The sequence below is a fragment of the Muscardinus avellanarius genome (assembly GCF_963383645.1).
Source record: "Muscardinus avellanarius genome assembly, chromosome: 1".
NCBI classification, from domain to species: Eukaryota; Metazoa; Chordata; class Mammalia; order Rodentia; family Gliridae; genus Muscardinus; species Muscardinus avellanarius.
In genome coordinates this window covers 178264725-178290474 of record NC_137786.1, presented here as the reverse complement: position 1 = coordinate 178290474, position 25750 = coordinate 178264725, and the positions used below count along the sequence as shown (strand labels likewise).

Here is a 25750-nt window from a genome sequence, read left to right as displayed (position 1 = left end):
AGACAGACAGACAGGCTGGAGCAGCAGCTGACTGCCTCCCTGGCCCCAAGTCCCCACATGCCCCGGCTTGCGCAGCCCGACAGGTGGGTGCAGACAGATGGCAGGGCCTCAGGGCCCCCATGGATGCCAGATGCAATGGCCAACTTGTTGGCAGCAGCTCCCTTGGGGCCACAGGGCGTCAGCGAGGCCACTGGCTACTGCTACTGATGTGCAGAATTCAGAAAGAGACAGGCACAGAAAGAGACGGCTGGCAGCGGCAGCATTCACTCAAGAATGTTAAACTGGGGCCTGGAAATGTCACTTGCAGGGGTCCTTCCAGCCTCACCCCAGGGCTCCCTGCTGGAACCTATGCCCCACTGACATGTGGTGCCTCCTCCCGTGGTGAGGGCATCCTGCCCACCTGCCCTCCCTCAGGCTGAGAAGCTGCCTACTTCCAAGAGGCAAGGTGCCCTGGCTCAGCCCACCCACGGCTGCCCACCACCTGGGCCCACTCATTCAGTGGTGGTGGACTCAGCCTCACACCTGACTCAGAGACCAAGTCTCCCTCCGCCCATCACTAGGGCAGAGGCTTTTGGAGCCAGGTGTTTTGTTTTGTTTTGTTTTGTTTAGCACTGAGCCAGCCTCCTGTGGCCCCCTCTGAGACCACAACCTTGTTACAGACCCCGCTCTCTGCTGGTTCCCATTCCTGTGCTAGTCCTTCCCACTGGTCCTGATTGCCCAGCAGGCCTCTGGCCCCACTCATCATTGGCCTTGACTCTCCCCATCCTTTACAATTCCAAGGCTACCTCCTCCAAGAAGTCTCCAAGACTGCCCCAACCAACAATTGAGCCTCCTTAGAACCAGCCCTACTCACAGCCGTTCTCATTCATTCAAGAAGTCTTTACTGAACACTGTCTGTATACAGGCCTATGATAGGCCCCACAGGAGCCCAGGAGAGATGAAGGAGACTCTGCTGACTATATAGTCACATGAGAAAGAATGTAGGGTAACAAGATCCAAGCCTGGGGAAACTTGGGAGCCATGAGTGCCCAAGAAAGGGAGGAGACTGACTCAGCCTGGGGTGGAGAGTGGTCTGAGAGGACTTCATAGAGGAGGGGACATCTAATTAGGGTCTTAAAAAAAGAGTATGAGGAGGGAAAAGGGAAAGTTCTCCAGACAGAAGGGTAAGTGTGACCCAGGGCAGGGAAGCTCCAGCTGGAAGAGCTGATGTGTATTGGGGAGTGAGCAGGGCCACAGCACTGAAACACTGGGTATCAGGAAGCAGGGAGTGGACACGAGGGGCCCAGCAGGCAAGGGGAACAATGCCATGCCAAGGGGTGCAGCCTTTACCTCTCCCAAGGCCAGCGACAGAGGAGCCATGCATTTGGGATCGAAGTGTGCATACCTGCACCTGGTCCATGGCTGCCTCTCCCCCACCCTCTACCCCAGCTGGGCCCTGGGACTCAGTGTGCTCAGCTCACCACCTTGAACTGTCTCAGCCCCGAATTCCAGGGAAAGCAACGAATTCCAGGGAAAGCAACATCTCAGGATCCCAGTCTTAGCTGGAAGAGCCCTTCCTCCAAGCTGGCCAGCTGGTGGCCCCCCAGGAAGCCTTCCCAGGAGGGTATGCTAAACTAGTACCCAGTGGGTGGGGGTGGGTGCTGGCAGCTCTGTTCCTCTGGCTGCCACCCAGCAAGTATCAGGAGACCTCCACGAGCCTCAGCCCAGTCCCAGGGCACACCCTGTCCTGTGGGGGTACAGCCTATTTCTGGCTCCAAGGATCACCCTTGCAGGGGAGCAGGGAGAGGGCAGCTCGCCAAGGACCTGCTGTGGGCCAGGCCGGAGCAAGGCGCTCACACACACACACACACACACACACACACACACACACACACGCATGTGCATGCGCGCTTCTACCTACAGCTCTGTGTGCTAAGACCCAACAACAGTGATTCTGCCCATAACAATGGAGGAGCTTACCCTGTTTGCAGGTGAGGAGAACGATGCTCAGGCTGGCTAAGGGACTGGCCCAGATTCACAAGCCTGGGAAGCAGGGACAGGAGCACATGCATATGTGATCCAGGGTCTGTCCACCCTACGAGGCCATCTGTCTCCCCAGCCTCCGTGTCACAGGAGAGTCCTCAGCAGCACCCCCCCCTCCAGCTGCCTACAGTCTGGACAATATTCTTGGGTCTCCACTCTGTGGAGTCCTATCCTCTGCGTTGAGGAGTCCCCAACAGCAGCCTGTCTCTTTCCCAGCAGAGCTGAGCATGAGCTTGGGTGATCAGTGGGGGTATTTATAGACCCAGAAACAGTAGCCCCTGCCAGGAGGTCAGGCAAGCGCTAACCTGGGACAAGTGTGGAGTCGGGGGCAGGACAGGGTGAGAGGTAAGGTGCGCATGGCACGAGATCCTCAGTGAGGAGACAGCAGGACCCAAGATCCTCAGCGAGAAGGAGGAGACAGCAGGGCCCACACAGAGGGAGGCAGAGAGAGAATACAGGAAGGGAGCAGAGGGATCTGGGAGGCCTCTGGAAGGATGAAGTTGGAGTAGGGAAGGCGCAGAACTCAAACTTGCTGAGAGTAGAGCCATTGGCCAAGATCAAGAGGGTCTATACACAGAGGAAACAAGGAGCCTGGATCTGAGCTCCTTCCCTCAGGACCCAGGCCCACCGGCCACTTCTCCAATCCCCCTCCCCTCACAGCTTCCTGGGTGGATGACAAACCCAGTCTTTCCTGGCGGGTGGCCCAGGCTGCTGAGACACTGCTGGCTCCCAGGAACACCATCTGTCCCGGCTCTGGGGGGAGCTCCCGCCCCATCGGGAATGCCATAGCAATAAATAAATTAATAATGACTATCCAGGCCCCCCCTCCCTGAACCAGCTTCTGCAGCGAGACCAGTCCCACTGGGAGGGACATTCTCAGCCCTGACCCCAGGCGGCAGCAGGGATCCCACGCTGAGCCCCTGATGCTCCAGGCCCCTGTGGCTTCTCCTTCCCCTCTTCCTGAGGACAGGGAGGGAGGGTGCATCTGAACTCCACTCAGCTCTGCCCTGATTCATCTCTGGGCCTCAGCTTCCTCAAATGTAAAAGCAAAATAACAGCAGTCCCTACTTCCAGGAGGTATGGCAAGAACCAGACAGGAGTGTGTGTATCAGAGTGGACCAGAGGAGGACCAACACAAGCCGCAGCTTCCTCCTCCTCTCAGGGGCCCAGGTACACAAGCAGGCCAATTTACACACACACACACACACACACACACACACACACACACACGCCATTTTTGTTCCTCATTGAGCATGGGAGATTCCTTCAGGTACCTCAAATGCATGGCCAGGGGCTGGGACTGGTGCTCCTATCGATAGAAATGCACTGACTGAGCCCTGTAACAGGCATCCATCCAGGACAGTGGGGATACTGAATGGAAGAGGCACAGTCCCCAGGCCCGAGTAGCTGAGTGCAGAGATGAGCCAGACATACATATGGAGTCACGTGATGGGGAAAACAGGGTGCTTGCAGCACACAGTGGGCGACAGACGGCAGAATGCCCCAGCATCCGACTGCCAGGCAAGAGAGCTCAGAGGAGGGAGGGGGAGCCAGCTGGGTCCGAGGCGATGGAGAGGCAGGGAGAGCGGGCATCCCGGAGGAGGGAGGCTAGAGCGGAGCCCAGGAGGGTGTAGTAGGCTGAGGGCTGGAGAAGGCCCCGGGGTGGGAGAGGAAGGAGTGGATGGAGGGGACCGAGGCCACCACGCAGCAGCTTCAGCCGTTGCCAGGGGGGTGGGAGCGCAGAGAATTTTTGAGTGGAGAATGACAAGTTCAGGTCTCTGCCTTAGAAAGATCCCTCTGGCAGCCGCATGGGGGATGGGGACAATGGAAAGTAGGCAGCCAGTGAGCCTCCAGGGCAGCTGCTGGGCAGGTCCCAGCAGTGGCAGGAGCAGAACTTGGGAATTGCTTAGGGCAAAGAATGGAAGAAATTATCAGCGAGGGAGGAGTTGTAGGGGCAGGATCCCCAGGAGTGAGGGACTGGGATGGGGCTCCAGCCTCCCAGTCCTCCCAGGAATGAGGGCAGCTCTCCGACTGACCTCCAGCCTGCGCCCCCCATCCCCCAAGCCCACCCTCTCCTCCCTCCACTGAGCTCTCACCTCCAGTCGGTCGTCTCTACTCCCTGGGGGCTCTGGCTTCTGTGCAAGGGGGTCCTGGCTGGCTGCAGAGACAAGAAGGCCAGGGGCTGAGGCCTGCCAGGCCTTCTCCCCTTCTCCCCAGCCTGCCCTCCCAGCAGCCCCGGGAAGCCCACGGGCAGCCCCCTCCTCCAGGAAGCCTCATCTGGTTGCACTCAACCCTCTCCCCAGACTCCCTTCTTGCTCCCTGCTTCCTGTAGGCCTCTCTGCTCTGCCAACTTCTTTTTCTCCTGACTCTCAGAACAGAGGCATGCTCTTCCTTTCTGCCTAGGGCTTCCGATGGGTGGTAACAACCACATCTGTGCCTCTTCTGAGCCCCCCACCCCCACTTCTCCCTCTCTCCAAGGAACTCCACCAGCCCTCTAAGCCACAGTGTCCCTGTCTATAAAACGGGATCTATACGGTCCATCTTGCGTAGTCGCTGAGCCTGCGCAGTGGGCCAGGGCCTTGTTCACAGACAACCCAGGGGCTCCCAGCCTGGGGTTGCTGCAAATCCCAAATGAATGTGAGCTCATGGGAGCTGCCACCCCCAACCTGGCACTGAGAGTCCTCTGGGCTCTGATTAGAGCCCTACCCCACGTTCCACCAGGGCCACTTCCGCAACTCCCGGAATGCCAGCCATGGGGACGCCGATCCTGGGCCCGGCACACACGCCGGCTACCCACTCCCAAGCCCATCACCCCAGCCTCAATGGCAGGCACTGCCCAAGGGGCTGCTGTGGGCTCCTGCCCCTCCCCACCCCCACCAACAAGCGTGCCCAGGCATCGGACAGGCGGTGGGATATTCTGAGCCTGGCTTCGTTCCCGTCAGCTGCCGGCCGCCATGCCAGCCTGGCGCGAGTGCAGGGGCTGATTTGATTTGGCAGCTTCGGAAGCGCGTGGTGGGGACAGGGAGGGGGAGGGGGATGAGACACCCATCCCCGCTAGGAAATAAACAGCCTGAGGCACTCTGCAAGCTGGGGGAGGGCACAGTCTGGCACGGGAGGAGCTTCTGAGACCTCTGCCGGGTGTCCCCCTCTTCTATCCCAGTCGTTGGACACCTGTCCAGGCTTGCTGGGATCCCTGGTTCTCCTCGGATGACTGTAAGGGTGGCAGTAGCTGCACCTGGCATATGGATTCTTGCAGGGTGGCTGTGGCCGGGTGGCTGTGGCTGGGTATCATGCCCCTGAATCCTGCAGGGTCAACCCCATTTGGCTACAGCCAGGCCTGAGTATTGTCGATGACCGCGTGGGGCTGATGGTCTATGAGTGACCATCTCCCCGGTGACCGTGGCTGTGTGGCTGGACTTGTACAGGAAACCGAGAGCAGCCCAGGGTGTGACGAGGTCAGCCGGGAGCCGGACTTCGGTAGGGCCTGGCACGTGTTGGAGCTGGCCCTCTCCTTCCCCCTGTGCGATGACCCCACTAACCCTGCCGTGTCCGGGACAGGAAATGACGAGGGCTGAGATAAGTGTCTGACCCCAGGGTCATCCCTTTTGTCCACAAAGCACGAGTGAGCCATCTCTGCACTGCCTAGGACAGCCCCTTCTCGGGGAGGGGGCAGTGCTGGCTGCGGTTGCTCCCCAGGGACCCCCGAGGCCCCCACTACTCCTAAGAGAGGCCAGCCCTCCAGTACCATCACTGCTCCCATCATCACCCCGCTTCTGGCTCCCCTCCACCCTCCTCAAATATGGGGGTCGTGGATAAGCGGAGGGTCTCAGCTAGGCCCTCAACTCCTCCATAACCCCACCCAGCCTCAGTGTTGACCCCTCTCCTGCCTTCCCCCACCGCAGCCAGAGGCCTAACTCACACCCAGATGTTCTGGGACTCTACCCGCCCCTCTGATGTTCAGCCGTGCCCCGAGACCTGGGCTCTACAGTGCATACTTAGAGAACTGCTGTGGGGGCATATGGGCTTCTGGTTCTCTGATTTCTGCACTGTGGGCTTGACCAAGACCCACAGGGACCCACAGGCCAGGGCTGTGCCCAGACTCCAACAGGGAGGCCCAGGGGTGGAGTCTGCTTTGGTGAAGACACAATGTCTCAACTGTCACTGCCTCCCTATTGTCCCATGGGTCCTCTGGGGACCTCAGGGCTCTCTCCCCACCCAGCCACAGGAAGCTGAGCCCCTCCTGGAGACACTGCAGGAGGGGCCAGGACTGAAGGGAGGAGGCCGCAGAGGAACCAGCTCACGGAGCTCAGCTGTCAGGAGGAGCTGGTAATGGAGACAGTGGAATAATTTACAGCAGTCCCAAGGGGCTTCCTGGAGGAGTCACATGAGGCCTCATGGGAAGAGGAGGATGCTGGGTCCCAGTGTGGCCTCCTAGCTGGGCCGTTGGGTTTCACTTGGATGTGCTTTTGCTAGTCATGTACTTGTGGGTGTTCATGTCCACGGGTGCCGTCTCAGGAAAAGAGACCTGTGCTCAACTGAGTCCCAAGCAGGGCTCAGCCAGGCAGCAGGGGCACTGGAGGAGAGGAGTCTGGGCGAAGGAGAGGAAGGGGCAGCAGCTCTAGCCCATCAGGAAGGGCGGGGTAGAGAAGCCTAGGCTTCAGGAGGGGCCTGCGCACTCAGCCTGCCTGGTCCTACCACGGTCAGCCTTCAAAACCTGGACACCAAGCTGGGCGTGGTGGTGCACATTTGAATTTCAGTACTTGGGAGGCTGAGACAGGAGGATTGCAGGTTCAAGGCCAGCCTCAGCTACTTAGTGGGGCCCTCCACACACACACACACACACACACACACACACACACACACACACACCCCTGGTTCAGTTGCCAAGACTAAAGGGAAAAAAAAAATCCTGGAACCTGACACCAGGGCAGGTGTGAAGTGGGGCTGGAAGGAGCTCAGCACTGAGCTCTGCTGTGGGCCCTGATCTACTGCACCACTTCAGACAGGATCTCCCCTCTCTGAGCTGGCTTCCTCTTCTGAAGAAAAGGGTCGGCTGGGAGGATGACACAGGAGGATGGCAAGTCTGAGACTTAGCCCTGACAACTTAGTGAGAGCCTGTTTCAAAAGAAAAAAGAAAAAAAGAAAAGGGCTGGGGCACAGCTCAGTGGTAAAGCACCCTGGGTTTAATCCCCAGCACCTTGAGGAAGCAAAGGAGGGAGAGAGGGAGGGTAAGGGGGGGAGCATTGCCCTTGATGATCTCCTATGACCCATCCAAGTCTCACAATGGGCTGAGAGAGACTTACACACCAGAGGGCCAGAGGTGGAGATGGGATTGGGACAGGGCCCGGGACAGGCAGAGGTGAGAGGGAGGATGGGACAGTGGCAGGAGAGGGGAGAGCCTGAGGAGGCATGCCAGGGCTTGGGCAGATGGGGAGGTCCCCTGCTGGGGACCCTCTCTACTACCCAGACGGGAGGTGGTAGACAATGAGGCCTTGTGGACACAGGGAGCAGCTGTCCCTACCCCACCTCCCACCTGCTTTCTGGCCTGTGGAAGGAGAGAAGAGATGGAGGAGTGACCAACAGGGACTCCACTCCCAGACTTCCTCCACTCCCAGACTTCCTCCACTTCCTGCTCTCCAGGTGTCTGGGGGTGAGGGGTGACCAGAGGTGATGAGGAACACCCCACCTCAGGGCCTGCTGGGTAGAGCATCCTATGCTCACTGGGGAAGTCCTCCAGCACATGCAACTGTGCTGGGCTTCTAAAAGGGCCCAACCAGAACGGCTCTAGAGGGCTGAAATCCTCTCCTGGAATCCAGGCTCCTCCCCAACTCCAGCCCGGGTGTCCGGGCACCGGCAGGATGCAAGAGGCAGCGAGATACTGGACAACTGGGCTGCGCTGTGCCAGGCAGGGCCGTGGGCCTGGTGAGGACCCAGCAGCCCCTCCAGGCAAGAGCAGGGTCTTCCCTCTGCAGCCTGTAATTGGCGGGTGCCGACAGGGTCCGCAGAGGCCTGCCTCCTTCCCTATCTGAGCCCTTGGTACAGGGCCCTCTCAGATGGTTCATGTGCAGGAAGCGCTCATGTCCTGTTTTTCCCACAGGCCGCCGGGGAAGGGGGGTTAGCAGGCCTCCCCGTCCTCCACTGTCTACATTTCTGCCCAGAGCCTTTGAAGACTAGAAAGAAGGGTACTCCTCTCGGCCACAGCCTGAAACAGTTGGAGAATAGAGGCAGGGGATGACAGGAATGACTCCCCAACAATGTGAGCTGAGGGAGTGGGAGAGCTCACACAGGCACAGGCTCACGCACCGGTTCTGTTGTGGCAAAGAGAGCTTGTGTGACCAGGTAGAAAAGGTCCCCAGTCTCCTTGAATATCAGCACACCCTCCTCCCCTCCCTCAATGGGGGGGGGCACCACCACCCGGAGCTATCTGTCTCCATTGCTTCTTGTTATGTTTTTAATAACTGAACATTGACATTAACAAGGCAGGTGGCTGCAGCTCTTCCCAGCAGCCCCATTTAGAATCATTGAATCATCAACTCATCAAATCCTAGAATCCTGCATGCACAGAATGTCCGCGTCTTCGGCTCCCAGAGTCGCAGCATCTTAAAGTCACAGAATGTCGTAATCACACAACCACGCACCCACCCAGCTCTGGCTGGGAGTGAAAGCCCCCTACCCCCAGCCCAGGTTCTCAGATCAGGTTCTCACGCCTTGGGGCTAGAGCTCAGAGAGCCCTGGGAGCTACTGATCCCCAACTCCCTCCTTTCACAGGTGAGAAAAAGCAGCAAAGAAATGGTCTTGTGCAAGATTCCAGAGAGCAAGGAGCCAACCACGAAACTGCAAGATCGGACCTCAGCATGTGGGTGTTCCGGAAACACACAACTTTCAGAAATTTGGGTGTGTTGATAATGCTGTGCCTCTCTCCCCCACTTCCTCTTACTCCCAACCCCCACCCTGCCCTGGGGCACCCAAAGAGAGGCAATCATGGGTGGGGGTGCATGGTGCCACCAATTCCCTCTGGTGAGGACAGGAAAATCAAAATGCCTGTCCCCTGAAGCCACCAGCTGGATGGGGAGGGGCCCTGCTGGCTCCTCTCCAGGGAGCGGGACAGGAAGGCCCTGGGCCTCCAGGATGCCACCTCAGAGGCAGCAGCTTCAGGGAGCAGATCCAAGGTCCAGGGAAGCAGCTGAGGCTTACAATTTACATTAGAAGGATCATGTATGTTTGACATTTTCATAAATTTACATTTTTACTCCTTTTAGAAGTACTCATACATCTTTGGTTTGAATTGATATTAAGTATTACCTTTTGAGGATTGCTTTCATTTTTGAGTTCTGAACACTCTTTGCCCTGGGCAGATCCGAGATCCCCAAGGTATAGATGAGGATGTAGCAGCCCAAGGCTGGGTCCAGATCTCAGGTTGGTCTCAGACCTCATGGCCTCCTGAGGGGCCTCCAGTGGGCTTTCAGTGCTCAGGCTTCTTCCCTCTCAGAGGCTGCATGAAGCCCACCCAGACCCCTCTAGCAGGAGCCTTCCCCTCCCTCCCCTTCACCTCTGCAGCTGCCTGGTTCTCTCCTCTGCTGCTCACTGTTTGCCCCCATCCTTCAGCCCCTCCCTGTCCAGCTCCATCCTCTTGCCTGACCCACACCAGCCTCAGCCTCAGTTTCCACCCCCCACACCCGTGCACTAGGGAGCTGCCTCACACAAGCTGATGATCATCCCTTGTTCAACCCCTCCCCAGTCCTCTCAAGTCCTGAACATGGCATATAAGTCCGGCACCAGGCCTGGCCAGCCTCATCAGGCCTTGTTTCTCAATGCTCCACATACCCCCACCCCCCCAATCCCACCCAAGATCCAGCTCCACCGGAGACCACGGAACCATCACTGTTTCACTACCACAGGCTTTCCTCCCTCTGCCTGCCACCAGCACACCGCCACAGTCACCCGCTCCCCTTCCCTCCATCCAGAACTTGTTGCTAGCTCATCCCTGAGCTCTCCCTTTAGATCTATTTCCTCCCAGAAGCTCCCCTCCTTGCCGATCCCCTCCCACTGTGAGCTGAATTAGGGGCTCAGTTCCATCCCATCATGACCCAATTTTATCTCCATCGCTGCCCTCACTACACCTGCGACCCACATTGCCTTCATCCATACCCCACTCCCCAGCCCTGCTACCTGCCATGGACTAACATGGTGTTGCTCAGACGTGGGGAAGCTGTGGCCAAGTCTAAGGCTTGCTCATCTCTACCCTCTGCCTCTGCCAGAGACAGAGCGGTGCTCACTAATACCCGCCCCCATGAAGGCCCGGCAGTACAGTGTGTGGCTTGGACCGGTGAGGTGAGGTGGTCAGAAGAGGTGAGAACTTCGGGTCTGAGCTGGAATCTTCCTGGGGCATCCTTCAGGGATCAGTCCTAAGGCAATTATTGGGGCTGGGCTACAAAAAAGTGCCCAAGCCAGCCCTAGGGTCACCAGAGCAAGCCATTAGAGTGAGAAGAGAGTCTGAAATGAGGGAAAATCAGTGTCCCCTCAGACCACTGGAGGGACCAGCCATGAATTCAGGGAAGGATTCCTGGAGGAGGGGCCACTTCTGGTTTGTTTGGGGCAAAGAAGGAGGTAGAGATGAGTCAGGTTGGAGAAAGTGGTCAGGGCCAGAGATGTGAAAAAGAAAGCTCTGTCTTTTCATGTCCTTTGCCCCTGAGAGGTCAAGGTCAGGGAGGTGGGAGGTTGATGGGCAGGAGGACAGAGCAGGGTGGGCAGGAATGGAGATGACCTCAGTACTAAAACCATGGTCAGGGCGGGTACAGATGACCAGGGCTGGCAGGGAGTAGCTCCCCAGCTGTGGCTGGGAAGCGTTTCCTGTCTCTTTGCCAGGGGGGTCATTAATAATCATTTACCCGCCACAGGCAGCAAGGAGGCCAGCCAGGGAGCAGCATGGTGCTGGGGCCCGAGCCCAGCCTGGCAGCCAGGAGGACCGTATAATAGTACCAGCCCTGCCACCTTGCTCTGAGCCCCAGGCCAGTCAGCTGACCTCTCCTGACTTCTGGAAATGCTGGCAAAAGGAGGATATGATGGCGATTCCACCTTCAGTCCCCTCCCTGCTCTGGACCTCAGTCTTCCATGATGGCAGCTGGTCTGCCGACCCCACTGAGCAGCTATGGACATCTGATGCCACATAGGAGCATTTAGACTAAGCCAAGCTGAGCTCAGGACACAGCAGTGGGAGGGAGGGAGGGAGACCCGAGGCCCAGTCTCTGCAGACCTCCCTTTCTGGCAGGGGCCACACCCATATGGGGTGCACACATAGGGACCCACAGAAGGGAACACAGAAGGGAGAGGCCAGCTGACCAGGGCTTAGGGCTGATAATGTGGCTGCACGTGGAAGGCGGGAACTTACATGTGACCCTAGCACTTAACACTGTGCCTGCCTTGGCCAGAGCAGGGGCTCCAAAATGCTTTTAGACAACTGCAGGGGTTAATCTGTTAAGTGGGACATTTGTGAAAGGGCCTTGGAAGTTGGAAAGAACTGCATTAAAAGATGATTATGATGATGGTGGTGATGGTGGTGATGGTGATGGTGGTGGTGGTGATGGTGATGGTGGTGGTGGTGATGGTGATGGTGGTAGTGGTGGTGGTGATGGTGATGGTGATGATGGTGGTGGTGGTGGTAGTGGTGATGGTGATGGTGATGATGATGGTGGTGATGGTGGTCGTGATGATGATGATGGTAGTGGTGGTGGTGGTGGTGATGGTGATGGTGATGGTGATGATGGTGGTGGTGGTAGTGATGGTGGTAATGGTGATGGTGGTGGTGATGGTGGTGGTGGTGATGATGGTGGTGATTGTGGTGATGATGGTGGTGGTGATGGTGGTGATGGTGATGATGGTGGTGATGGTGATGATGGTGGTGATGGTGGTGATGATGGTGGTGGTGGTGGTGGTGATGATGGTAGTGGTGGTGATGATGGTGGTGATGATGGTAGTGGTGATGGTGGTGGTGGTGGTGGTGATGATGATGGTGGTGATGGTGATGATGGTGGTGGTAATGGTGATGGTGGTGGTGGTGATGGCAGCAGCGGGGAAGGCTCTAACCAAACACAATGGGATGGGGAAAGAGAAATGAAAGCTTGGGAAGGCTGGAGGCCCAGAGACAGCCACCCAGTGCTGTTTGGCTTCAAGATCCCTTTTGCCAGTTGAGCCAGACCCCTCCCCCACCCCAAGCTGTACTTCCCTGCCCACCCCAACCCCGATGCGAGGCTCAGCTCAGGCCCCTTCACTCTGAGCAACCTTCTGGAAGGAGATGTCAAGTGCTGGCTCCCAGCCTCTCCCCTAATGGACTCTGGTGATCTCTGTGCCTCCATTCCTTAAGGACTCTTGGAGTGTCATGCTCTCAAATAGCTGTGGGAGGCCGCCTGGGGTTTGCCGTGGCGTTCCCTGGAAGGTCTGACCTGGATCTTCTACTGACTGGGATCTTCCCCATCAGACTACAGAGTCCCCACAGGTGTGCCAGGATAAGGGTCTCTGTGAGGACAGGGACTCCCTCTCCTCCATTAAATGTGCAGGTCAACAATAGGTTGAGGTCTTCCTGTTGTCTCCCTGAACAGTGATGAGGACCACAGCTACACAGCGAAGGGAAGAGGAGAAGGAAGCATAGAGGAGGGTTGGGTGCTGCTCAGCATCCCTGAGGTTATGTGAGCCGAAAGGAGTGCTGGGCCCCCACGGCCCTGAGAGAGCGTAGTTGGCAGATGTGCCCAACCCAAGCTGCTTGGGCACCAAGAGGCACCACCAGAGGCACCCAGCCTCCCCGCCCGCGCTGCCCCCCTTCCACGGAGCACAGTGAGGTGGTGGTAAACACAGTGACCTTGCTACATGTGCATCCTCTCCCCCTCCAAACCCTGGCCCCAAACACAAGACAGGCCAAGAGGAAAAGAACAAAGGTTCCCGGACTGCGACATCGCCCGCCGCCCGCCGCCTGCCTGTCCAGCGCCTGCTCAGCAGGAAACCCAAGACAAAGGCTTTGGTCAAAGTAAGGAGGATGAAGGGCAAAGGGTAGGCCTGGGCTGGGGGGGGGGCACATGAAGGCATCTCTAGAGGCCTCAAGGAAGGGGAGCAGGACAGGCTGGCAGCCAAGCCTTCCCTGCACACACACGTCACTCCACAAACATTTATGGGGCACCTGATGTATTACACACACACACCCCAACTGTAACAAGCCTTATCCCTCATGCCACACCCCTTATTCATGGCTGCCTTATCCCCTGCAGCATATTCTACAGCCCTCAGCACACCCACCACACACCCCTCACTAGACACGCCTCACACACTCATCACAGGCGCAAACAGCTCCCAGGGGGAGGAGATCACAGAAGCACACCTCACAGTGAAAAGTCACACACCCACCTTCACATCACACCACACTCACATGCCATCTCCCACCACACACCTCACACTCACCTCCCCAACCACAGACACACGCATCCAATTAAATCCAGCACACTGGGCAGCCAGACGAGGAGGCACAGGCAGACACACCCTGCAGAGATACTGTACGCACCTAAAGTCACACACTTGTGGGCACACGAGCCCTTCAGCACAGACTTCCCCTGCCTGCACACTGCTTCCTCCTACCTCCCCCCACGCTCAGCAGCAGGACTCCGCGGCCCTGGCTGCACCCTTTCCTGTCCAGAGTTGTACAGCCGCCACACAGCACACGTGACACTCAAAGGCCAACACACAGCACATGTGACACTCAAAGGCCAACACACAGGTCCTAAGCAAACCCAGCATGTACCACAGAGACCCTGAGCCACCACAGAGGCTGTGAGCACACTTGGGCACGCACAACCTCCCTCACAGCGCCTCTCTGATAAAACACTCAGTAAAACTCATCAGCCCTCACCACAGCTCTACCTGGCCACACACAACAGCCAAGAACATACACACGCATCTACATATACAACCCCCCACGCAAGCGGCCCCTACAACTTCACCCGGCAGCAGCAAACACGCGGCAGTCATACCTACCCACCACTCACACTACGACACTGCCTCCCTAGCCATACACAGCACGAGATGCCACAGCCCCACAATCCCCGTGCTCCCCATAACCCCCACCAGTAATTCCACTCATGATGATATGGCCATCCGTGGCACAGCACATGCGTACACACAGGCACACCCAACACATGCAACCCAGCCTAGAAACACATGAACGTGCATATCCAACTCACCCAGCCCTGGGCAGCTCCCACCACAGGTGCCTGACTCTCCCCCATCCCAGATGCCTGCTGCCTCGTCAAGCCGGGACAGCAGGGACCAGGGGGGTTACAAGTTATCAACACCAGCACCCTACCACGTGATCCCCTGCCTCAGATCCCTGGGCACCACCCGAGGGCAGCACACCACATGTTTAAGCCCTTCCATCTGAGCCCGCTCCATGCCATGCCTGGGAACAGGGAGAGGGTGGAGGCCCCAGGGCACCAGCCTTGCCCTCTCCTCATCCCAAGGCAGAGGCAGCTTGAAGGGGGAGGGGTGGCCACAGAGAGAAAGCCCAAAGGACAGAGGCCCACAGAAATTGAAGAGATGATGAACAGACCAAGAAAGGTGGGCACACGGGGCAAAAGAACAAATCAGGAGAGAAGCAGGGGGGCAGAGAGTGAGCCCAAGAGTTGGAGAGAAACCCAAGGATTAAAGTAAGACCACCACACCTCGAGAAGAGCAAGAGGAGGGGGAGACCTACGGGGAAAGACTAGGGGATCCTCTACGCAGAAGAGAGGGAGAGTCTGCAGAGGAGAGAGCCCAGATGCAAGAGGGGCTTGCACCCTGAGGTGGAGTCCTGGCTGAGGACGGAAGTCCAGGTATTTGAGTGGGAATCTGGTTGGGGTGCAGTTGAGGCAGTGGAGTGGAGGTTTGGGATCTTGGGGTGAGACCCCCAACTCTGAGATGGGGCCACCCGCAGCAGGCAGGGGTTCAGGTGGTCTGGGTGAGCCCACAAACTCATCTGTACAATGGAGGTTCCCAGGTTTGGGCAGGGGTCCTCCTATCTGGGGGGGGGGAGCAGGCTTGAGCAGAGCGCTCAGTGTGGACTAGAATCCCAGTGTGGATTAGAAATCCAGTGCTTGGGGTGGAGTCCCAGATCCAAGAGAAATTAGGAGTCTAGGGTAGTGTGTGGACCGTGAAGTGGGGGTTCAAGGGCTCCTTCCGGGTATGGGCTGCAGTTTCCGCACAAGAGTGGGGTTTGGAACTAGGGCAGGGGTCTCCTCCCTGGGGAGGACTCAGGGAAGATGGACCATGGAGCTGGCATCTGCGTGCTCCGCAGACACCCGATTCCCCCGGTGCCCAGCATGGGGTCGGGGGGGGGCCTACCTGCAGGTTGTCGGTGCATGGCTGCGGCGGCGGCGGCTCGTCCGGCTTGAGGAAGACCTGCTGGCCCCGCCTGAGGAATTGGACGACAGCGATGAGGATGTGGTGCAGCACCAGGACCATGCTCGCCGCGCCCGCCAGCCGGCCCGGCCGCTGCGCTCGGTCAGCGCGTCCGCGGCAGCTTCGCGGGGTCCGCGGGAGTGTCCGCCGGCCCGGCCCCGCCCCGGCCCGCCCCGGCCCGCCCCCGGCCCGCCCCCCACCCCGCGCCCGCCGCACCTCTCGGCCGGTGGGCTCTCCAGGCTCCCCCCGCCCTCGTCTCTCCCCTCTCCGGACTCTCGGACCGGTCTGCAGCTGGGACCCCCGCCTGCCGCCCGCGCCCATCCCCGCCCCCCGGCCCCCAGCGCCACTCTTTCGCTGTCTCGCAGGGTCGGTGCCCTGTCTGACCACATCCTTTCCCCGCCACTTTGAGTCCTGGGACCCGGCCAGGGAGCCCCCCAGGCCGAGACCAGAGTGGGAGCGGAGAAGGGAGAGGGGGAGGGGTAGCTTGCTCCTCTCCCTCCGACCCAGAAGGTTAGAGGGAAGTCAGGGAAAATTTTAGAGGTCGCCCCAAGACGGACGAGCCCTAAAGCAGTAAAATCTGCAAGAGGGACACGTGCGCACACACATGGGCGCACCGCTCCTAAGTGCGGGATGAAGGCACTGGGACCCCAGGACTGGCGCGCAGGGCTGCGTCGGCGCCCGGGATGGCTGGCGAGGGTGCAGGCCCCGGGGCCACGCAGCCCGCAGCTCCGCGGTGGGACCCGCGCGCCGGGAGCGCGTCTCTCCGCAGAGCGGCCTCTGGGCTCCGGCGCCTGCGGCTGCCGCGGCGCTCCCGCGCCCCCTGGTGTCCAGTCACGGCGAAGCAGCCCGACCCCAGTTGCAGTGGACCTGGCGCGATGCAGTGGGGTTGGTGGGTTATAACCAGAGTCAACTCCCTGTCTGGACCAACCCGGTTTCTAGCCTTCATTTGCTCTGACGGCCAGCTGAGCTGGTGCACTGGAGGTTGAGTGTGAGTCTGGTCTGGCTTCTGTCAGCGACCTGCTGAATGACCTTGGTCGCATCCTCTCCCCGACTTTCTGGGCTTCGGTTTGTTTTCCCTTCAGGTCAGCCAGGAGGATCAAACCGGAATGATGGGAAGGTAGACAGCATCCCTTGACAGCCCGTGCTGTGGCCTGACCTGGATCTTTCCCGCGGTACTGCAGGTCCCTCTTTCTGCCACCTTCCCTCTCCCAAACCAGCTTCCCTGCGTCCCCACCTCCCCTCCTCACTGGGTGATTCATCTGGGCCCTTTCCCCCTGGGGAATGACTTCCTCAACCTTGAGTCACTGCGCCCAGTCCTGGACACCGTCCAGCACCTGGCACCGGCTTGGCAGAGCCCTGGCTGTCCCTTCATTCAGCATTCTCCCGCTTTTCTTTCTGAGCCCCTTCAGGGGCTCCCCGCCACCAGCACAATAAAGCCTGAAGCCTCAGCCTGACATACCAGACCCTCTGCAACCACCGCGACTTGTCCATCCGCTCAGGCCCACCCTCCAGTATCCTTGTATGTGAACTTCTTGCTCCACTCTGATCAGTGACTGACTCTTTCTCACCTCCAGGCCTCTGTCCATGCCACCCAACCCCCCGACGCCCTCCAGCATTGTTTCAGCCTGCTTATCATTGGCAGTCGGGTGGAAGCCCCCTCCCCCAGAAGGCCTCACCGGGCATGGCCCTCTCTGTCTCTTTCCTGGGAACCATGTCTCAGATCTCAGGGAGGGGTGGGTGTGAGTGACATGGGCCAAGTCAATGAATTTTACTGGGTCTTCAAAATAGGGGAATCTGTCAGGGCGTGGTGATGCACGCTTGCAATCCCAGTACTTGGGAGGCTGAGACAGGAGGATCACAGGTTCATGGCCAGCCTCAGCTACTTAGTGAGGCCTCTGGAACTTAATGAGACCCTGTTTCAAATATAAAGAATAAAAAAATAGGGCTGGGGGTGTAGCTCAGAGGTAGAATTCCCCTGGGTTCAAGTCGCAGTAACACACACACACACACACACACACACACACACACACACACAAATAGGGGACTGTCCTACTTATTAACACCATAGAAAATAGTGCATAGCCTAAGATGTATAAAGATCTGGTCTCAAAAGAGCCTCCTTTCCTTTTTCTTGGCCTCAATTTCCTCCTCTCTAAATGGGATGAGCAATGTTAGGGCTACTGTACGGACTAAGTCTGAGCCCCAGGCCCACTGCACAAATATCTTGGTAAGTCCCAAGTATGGGCTTTAGTTGGCCTGGGCAAGTCATCAGCACCCAGGGGCTATCTGTTATGGTCACTAGCTAGAGCTACGTGTCCTTTGGGAGAGGCCATTTTAGGCCTTGCAGTCAAGAGCCAGTCTCTTGGGCTCTTTCCCTAGGCAAGGCCTCCATAGCACTCATCTCCTGGGAATTACTTCTTAGGTCTTACTTGAGTCTCTCATACTGCATCTCAGTGGCTGGAGTCCCAGATGCATGCCCTACGTCTCCCTCAACTCATATTCTTTTTGTGCAGATTTTTGCAGATTCAAGCATTCCTCGGAGGGGTTGAGTCTGAACTCTGTCCCAGACTTGCTGTGAGTCCAGGCATAGCACCAGACCTCTCTGAACCTTGATTTCCCCATATGTGAAATGCTAGCACTCTAAAGTTAAGAAACAAACTGATTTATTTTAGTGCTCAGTAGGATACAGAGTCCTTTCTTAAACATTCTCTCATGAAATCCTTGACATTCTCCCAACAATTCCTATCCCTGTGGGGACTCCCAAGGCTCCTCTGGGTCACAAAGTAAAGGGCTCACTAAGTTCTCAAGGGTAGAAATGGCCCCTGTCCCAAAGCTAGGACCCCTCAGCTTCCCAACAGACGCTGGCCCTCACTCCAACTAACTCTACATCTGTGATCCAGTGTTGATTTTTCTCCCTGGTTCCTGGTCGAATCTCCTGGAAGTATTTTAAAACGTTGATGCCAAGCCAGGCGTGGTGGCGCACGCTTGTAATCCCAGCATTCGAGAGGCTGAGACGGAGGATCGCGGTTCACAGACAGCCTCAGCTACGGAGTGAGGCCCCCCGCAACTTAGTGAGACCTGGTTTCAAAATAAAGAATAAGCCGGGCGTGGTGGTGCACGCTTGTAATCCCCGTGCTTGGGAGGTGGAGACAGGAGGATCGCGCAGGTTCGAAGCCAGCTGCGCTGGCGTAAGAGACCCTGTTTCAAAAATATAAAATAGGTCTGGGAGTTTAGCCCGGAGGTAGAAGGGCTTCCAGGAACCCCAGTACCACCAAAAAAAAAAAAAAAAAAAAAAAGAATAAGAAATAGGGCAGGGAGTGGTAGCTCGGAGGTCAAATGCCCCTGGGTTCCACCCCCAGACCCGAAAATAAAGAAAAAGAAAAAGAAAAGAAAAACGCTGATGCCTGGTGCCCCGATTGCAGATGTATTCTAATGCCCAGGCAATTCTAATTTGCTGCCTTTTCGGAGCGGCCTGAGTTAGAGGCATCTCCTCCTGGCTGACCTCCTCCTCTGGGGGCAAGGGTCAGAGCTGGCCCCTAAGAGTTGAACATGTATCCCTGGGGTCGGGAGGCTTTGCCATTTATTGAGCACTTACTGTGTGCCTCGCATTTTCTTTTTTAATTTTTTCTATTGGTGCATTGTAGTCCTACGTCTTAATGGGGTACAAGATGGTAGAGGCGTGCATGCGCACATCACCCATTTAACCCATCTCATTCTCGCGTTTTATTTTTCAACAGAGATATCAGGTAGGATCTTGGTTTTCTGGCTCCAGGCTGTGGCTTAAATTAATGTCTTGCCTCTTAAGAAGCAAGGGAAGGTAAGAAAAATGAATCTCTCTCTCTCTCTCTCTCTCTCTCTCTCTCTCTCTCTCTCTCTCGGTACTGGGGATGGAACCTAGGGACATTGTACCTCTGAGTGATACCCCCAGCCCTATTTTTTATTCTTTATCTTGAAACAGGGTCTCACTGAGTTACAAAGAGCCTCGCTAAGTAACTGAGGCTGTCCGTGAACTGCGATCCTCCGGTCTCAGCTTCCTGAATGCTGGGATTGCAAGCATGTGCCGCCACGCCCGGCTTCCCCAGCAATCTTTATGTTCCCAACAATGCAGTGGTTGAGGGGCCTATGCCCAAAGCCCTTGCATCCTCTGCATCTCTATAACAGCAGGAAGCATGGCCCCAAATGTCCTCCCAGATCCAGCTCAGGAGGCCAGGCCCAGCCCCTCCAGCCTCCTTTTCCCATCTCCCTATCCTAGGGCCCAGCGCCCCAACTATTCAGGAAAAGGTGACTCAGAGGAGAACCTGTCAGCCTGGATGCTGGGCCTCAGGTACTCTAAGAACCGGCTCTGCCTTGTTCCTAATAATAACACCTCCTGCAGGTGGGCCCTGTACTTACAAAGCATTTTCCCCCACTCTATCCCCATGTTGCAAATAAAATGAGGCTCCAAGATTGCCCAAGATGACTCGGCTGTCAGCACAGGAACGTGGGCCCAGGTCACTGACCCCACGCCCAGTGCTCCCGCCACTGAGGAGGAGCCTCTGCTCATCCAAGGCCCCTGGGCAGAGTCACTCTGGCTACATCCACCCTGCTCACCACCTTTACCGGGCTCCCCAGGGCCCCCAAGGAAGCATCCAGGCCCTCAGCGTGGCTCACAGGGCTCATCCCTCATGACTTCCCCTGCCTCTGCTCCTGAACCTTCCTGCCCTCAGCCATGCCTGACTCCCAGCTGTTCCCTGGGCTCTGGCTTCTCTCCCACCCCCGACTTCGCTCAACCTGTTACCCTCACACAATGAATGCCCTTCCCGGGGCAGATCTGCCTGTCAACATCGCGTACTTGTTTATTCATTTGCACTCCAAATATTTATTGAGAATCTACGCCCTGCCAGGCATTGAGGACAAAGGAGTTAAAAGTGAGATCTTCTTAGATACAGGAGGAAAACTCCCATCTAACGAGCATCTGCCCCACCAGGGTCTCCACGGTGGGCACGTGCTCTCCCTTTCTGGCACACCCAATCCTGTCTCCAGTCCTTCCCTGCATCCCCACAGTCCAGCCTGGGCTGGGGACACTGTGGTTCCCAGGGAATTCTGGAGAGTAAGGTGGTTTCCAGCTGGGTGTAGGGACACATGCCTGTAATCCCAGAATTTGGGAGGCTGAGACAGGAGGATTGCAGGGTTTGAGGCCAGAGCACAGTAACTTGTTGTGGAACTTTATTTCCAAATGAAAAATAAAAAGGACTGAGGGTGTAGCTCAGTGAGCACCTCTGGGTTCAATCCCCAATATCTCTCTCTCACACACACACACACACACACACACACACACACACACTAGTTTCCAGTTCAGCATCTTTCCACTTCCCACACTTGGTACCAGCAAACTGTTATGCAGTATAAGACTCTGCATCCAGGTCTGTGAGCATGTGTGTGAAGTGGGAGAAGGTGTGAGTATGGTGTGTAAGTTTGTATCTTTATAAGAGTATGTGATACTTCCATTGCATGACTGTACTTGTACATACACAGATGTGCATGTGGACCTCTCTAGGACTGGGTATACGTGTGTGTACAAATAGATCTGCGTAGTGTGTACAGTTGTGTGCATGCACAAGTGTCCGAGTCTGTCATGTGGATGCATGTGTGTACAAGTATGTATGTGTGTTCAAGTTCACAGCTGAGGGAGGTGCTACCCATGGCCACTAGTCTGGGTCCAGGTGTGTGTGTCCACGGGCTGTGGCTCCAGGTGTAGGTAGGCCCTCGCAGAGAGAGGGTCTGACCACAGGCAGGTGGCAGGGATGGTGTGCATTCTGGCTCTGGGTGGCGGAGCCTGCCTGGAGAGCCCTGGCGGCATCTCTGAGTCAGGAAAAGCACAGACTGAGTGCGCTGAGGCTGGGACCAGGAGAAATGGTCATTTCCATGTTATTTGCATCCACGTTTGTCTTGTATCCAGCTCTGCCCGCCTCACTCATACCTCCCCGGCTCACCACTGCCCACAGGACACAGCAGCAATGCCAGTCCTGTCCTGGGGGGCTCCCTCCACCATGCCCACACTCCCCACACTGCCCACCCCTCCAGCACTTCTCACCGCTCCAGGGTCTCAGCCCCCACTATCTGTCAGCTTCAGAGGGCAGGACCGTTTTCTATTTGGATCACTGCTGGGGTCCAGCTTCTAGCCCAAGGCTTGACCTAGAAGAATTACCTGAAAGCACATGCAGGAATCAGCAGTAGACCCTCCCTCCAAGCCCAGTCTGTCTCCTTTCAGTGGACTTATAGGTTTTCTGTGTGCCCCCTCCGTCTGACCAGGGCTCCTCTAGGCAGAGACTGGGCCTGATTAATTTACAAATGTCTATACCCACCGCGGGGCAGAGCATGGAGAACAGGGCGGGGTAGACCTGGGGCCAAGCCTAGGGCATGCAAAGTCCAGGCTGGAGCTACCTCTTCTGTGATGTTCTGGGAGGTCTGAATGGTGGAGCTACCTGGGCTAGTCAAAAACAGATAAACAGCCGGGCGTGGTGACGCATGCTTATAATCCCTGTGCTTGGGAGGCGGAGACAGGAGGATCGTGCAGGCTCGCTGGCTTAAGAGACCCTGTTTCCAAATAAAATATAAAATAGGTCTGGGAATGTAGCCCGGAGGTAGAAGGGTTTCCAGGAACCCCAGTACCACACACACACACAAAAAAAAAAAACAATAAACAAACAAACAAAAAACTTTTGCAGGGCAGGAGCCTCCAGCCTGCCTTCTCTCTCCCATCCAGAGCCCTTTCTGAAGTCACTCTGGCCATCCAGCCCCTGCTTACACACTCCCAGGGACAGGGCCTCTCTTCCCAGCCAGCTCCTTCCCAGGGAGATGGCTCTGTCTGACACTGACTCCTCCCAGAGTGCCAACCTGTCAACCCTGATTCTTCTGAGCCTTGGATCCCCAGGGGACACCAGAAGGAAGATAAGCAGGAAGAGGAGAGGCAGATCCCAATATTTACAGCAGTCCTGGCAGGTTTTCCAGCCTCAGGCAGATGTGGGAAGAAGGAGCCCTTGCCCAGCCCAGACATGGGTCCACTCCCTCCTACCCTATCTCCCCTCACTGGACCCTCCAGTCCTCCTCCAGTCTGCAAGACTAGAAGGGACAGCTCTGTGCCTCACGGAGCTGCTTCCTCCTGAGCCCTGGCTGGCAGGCTGGGCCTGTGAACTGAGAGGCTGGTTCTTGGCCAAGGATGGCTGTCCAAGACCCTGCCTGACCCCGCCCAGAGAGCTGCAGCCACCAGGCTACCCAGCTTTCCCCAGGGCCTAGGCTGGCCCTGCTCCTGGGGTACCTCAGAATGCAATCAGTCACCTGCTCAGCCCCCCAAGTATACATGCACATCAGTATTCAGAGCTGAGTCCATCAAAGAAACTGAAACAAGAAAATCTAAGCAACAGAGACTCAAGGTCCCATGCTCTGAAAACTCCCTGTGAACTCAGAAACCATCACACAGGCCCCAGTCTTTGACTTCAGGGATACAAGAACTCCCAGAGCCTCATGTTCTAAGAAAGCCAGAGCTGCCATTATAATGCCCTATTATTAAAAGAATAATACATTCTATGGATCCAAGAGCCTGAATTCCTCAGAAATCAGGAACCCAAGATCCTAACATTCTTTTACCCTAAACCCATGACTCCAGGACTCTAATATCCCAGTTTCCTTGCCCCCCACCCACAGTCTGTAGGCTTGAACCTCTATGAATACCAGGGAAGGACCATGCCCCAGCAAGCCCATTGTGCCTGCCTGCAGTGGGGCACTGGAGAACAGGGGCTGAGGAATCCCATGGGAATGAATGCCCCTCCTGGGCGGTGCTGGGAACTCCAGGCAATCCAGCAGTGAGGAGGCAGGGAGAGGGCAGGGCCAGCAGGAGAGCAGTCTAATCCCACCACTTTGCAGCTGTGTGATCTTAGACAAGTGCCCCTCAAGCCCATTTCCTGCCTTCCACAGTGTGGGTCAACTGGCTTTGCTCAGAAGGTGGCTGAGAAGAATAAATGAGAGGTGCCCAGAGCTAGGCACACACAACAGCTCAGAGGATGACAATGCTAGCCAGCCACGCCTGCAAACCCAGTACTTAGGAGGCTAAGACAGGAGCATTGAAGTTTTGAGAACCAATTCAGCAACTTAGTGAGACTCAGCAACCTAGCAAGACTCTAGTTTTTTGTTTGTTTGTTTGTTTGTTTTGTTTGTACTGGGGATGGAACCCAGGGGCATTGTATCTCTGAGCTATACCCCCAGCCTTAGTCTTTTTGTTTTTGAAACAGGGTCTCGCTGAGTTGCAAAGGCCCTCGCTAAGCAGCTGAGGCTGTCCATGAACCATGATCCTCCAGTCTCAGCCTCCTGAATGCTGGGATTACAAGCATGCGCCACCACGCCTGGCTAAGACTCAAAGCAAAATATGAAAGCTAGGCATAGTGGCACACACCTGTAATCCCAGCATTTGAGAGGCTGAGACAGAAGAATTGCGGTTCTCGAGTAGCCTCAGCTACTTAATGAGGCCCTTTGCAACTCAGTAAGACCCTGTTTCAAAATAAAGAATAAAAAATAGGGCTGGGGGTGTAGCTCAGAGGTAGAATACCCCTGGGTTTCATCCTTAATACCACACACAAAAAAAAAAAATTAAAAATAAAAGTTAGATGTGGTGGTGCATGCCTGTAATCACAGTTCTTGGGAGGCTGAGACAGGAAAATAGCAGTTTCGAGGACAGCCTCAGCCACTTAGCGAGGTCCTGTTTCAAAAAAACAAAAGCCAAAAGGGCTTGAGGTGTAGCTCAAAGGTAGAATACCCCTGGGTTCAGTCCCCAGTAAAAGAGAGAGAGAGAGAGAGAGAGAGAGAGAGAGAGAGAGAGAGAAAAGAAGAAGAAGAAGAAGAAGAAGAAGAAGAAGAAGAAGAAGAAGAAGAAGAAGAAGGAGAAAGAAGAGGAGGAGGAGGAGGAGGAGGAGGAGGAGGAGAAGAAGAAGAAGAAGAAGAAGAAGAAGAAGAAGAAGAAGAAGAAGAAGAAGAAGAAGAAGAAGAAGAAGAAGAAGAAGAAGAAGAAAGAAGAGGAAGAATAGGAGGAGGAGGAGGAGGAGGAGGAGGAGGAGGAGGAGGAGGAGGAGGAGGAGGAGGAGGAGGAGGGAGGGTAAAACGGCAATGCATTGCTTGCTGTCCTCCTGTCCTCCCCATGGCTTGGGCACAGAGACAGTTCACTCCTTGGCTGCACTGATGAGCTGGGCCTGCTAGCCCCATCCTCCCCGTCCACACAAGCTCCTCTCTCCCCTCCCCATTGTCCCTGGTGCCCTGCAGTCCTTAGTTTAGAAGATGAGCCTGATGAGATGTGCAGGGCCAGGATCAGGGAAGCCTCTCCTACTTCTCAGCCTCATTTCTCTCCTCTGCACCATAACAGCATGGGGCCATTCCCAGACAGTTCATTGCCCCAGAATAAAGGCTGTGTGGCCATTGGTGGCCTCTGTGGCCGGTCTGGCAGGGAGGAAGACCCAACAGAAGTGATCCTCCTGAGGCTGTCACAGCAAGGAGGCACAGTATGGTAGTAGGCTAGGGGACCCCAATGTGGCTCCCCACCGCAGGAGTCCCAAATGCTAGAGGAGAATTTGATTGAGCCCACCCCTTTGGACCTGGCAAGAACGCGTTCCAAGAGAGTGGGCCCTCCTCCGTGAGCCCCTCAGCTGGGCCGCTCTGGCAGAACTGCTTCTGGATATGAGCCCTGGTCCTCCCCTAAACAGCCCCACATGAGTGAGATGTGCTTCAGCCTCCCGCCTTTGCTTATCCCACCCTCCTTGCCTGGGGAAACTTGCTCATGCCTTTACAGGAGAAGAGGAGGAGCATCCGTGGCCACCACCTAAGTGCAGGCCCACCTCATCTATCCTCTCACGTAATCAACATGACATTAGCCCCATTTTACAGTTAACAAAACTGTGGCCCTTGGGAGGCTGAGACAGGAGGATTGCACAGGTTCGAAGCCAGCCTCAGCTACTTAGTGAGGCTCTCAGCAGCTTAGTGAGACTCTGTTTCCAGATAAAGTATAAAATAGGTCTAGGAGTATAGTCCATAGATAGAAAAGCCCCTGAGTTCCGCCCTTAGTAACACACACACACACACACACACACACACACACACACACACACCACAGCCTTGAAATGGAGGTCATTTGTCTAAAGCCACACAATGAAAAATGAAAGACAAGCAACCTGAACCTGGCCCCTTCCAGCTCCCAAGTTCATGCCTCATGCAGCTGATTCCTGGGAGATCTCAGGGCCTCCCTTCTGGCTCCTTTCATGTTTTTTGAGCCACATCAGAGTAGCTCCAGTAGTCC

General features: G+C 56.4%; 1 protein-coding gene across 1 annotated transcript in view; it reads right to left on the bottom strand.

The window, feature by feature from the left end:
• The window catches only part of PDE2A (phosphodiesterase 2A), a gene marked incomplete at both ends in the record, with an annotated part of 103557 nt that overhangs the window by 45581 nt on the left and 32226 nt on the right, over positions 1-25750 (bottom strand). The window contains one exon of the mRNA XM_080689365.1: positions 15379-15448. Coding sequence (XP_080545491.1) covers positions 15379-15448 — 70 coding nt within the window. The remainder of the gene's footprint in view (positions 1-15378; positions 15449-25750) is intronic.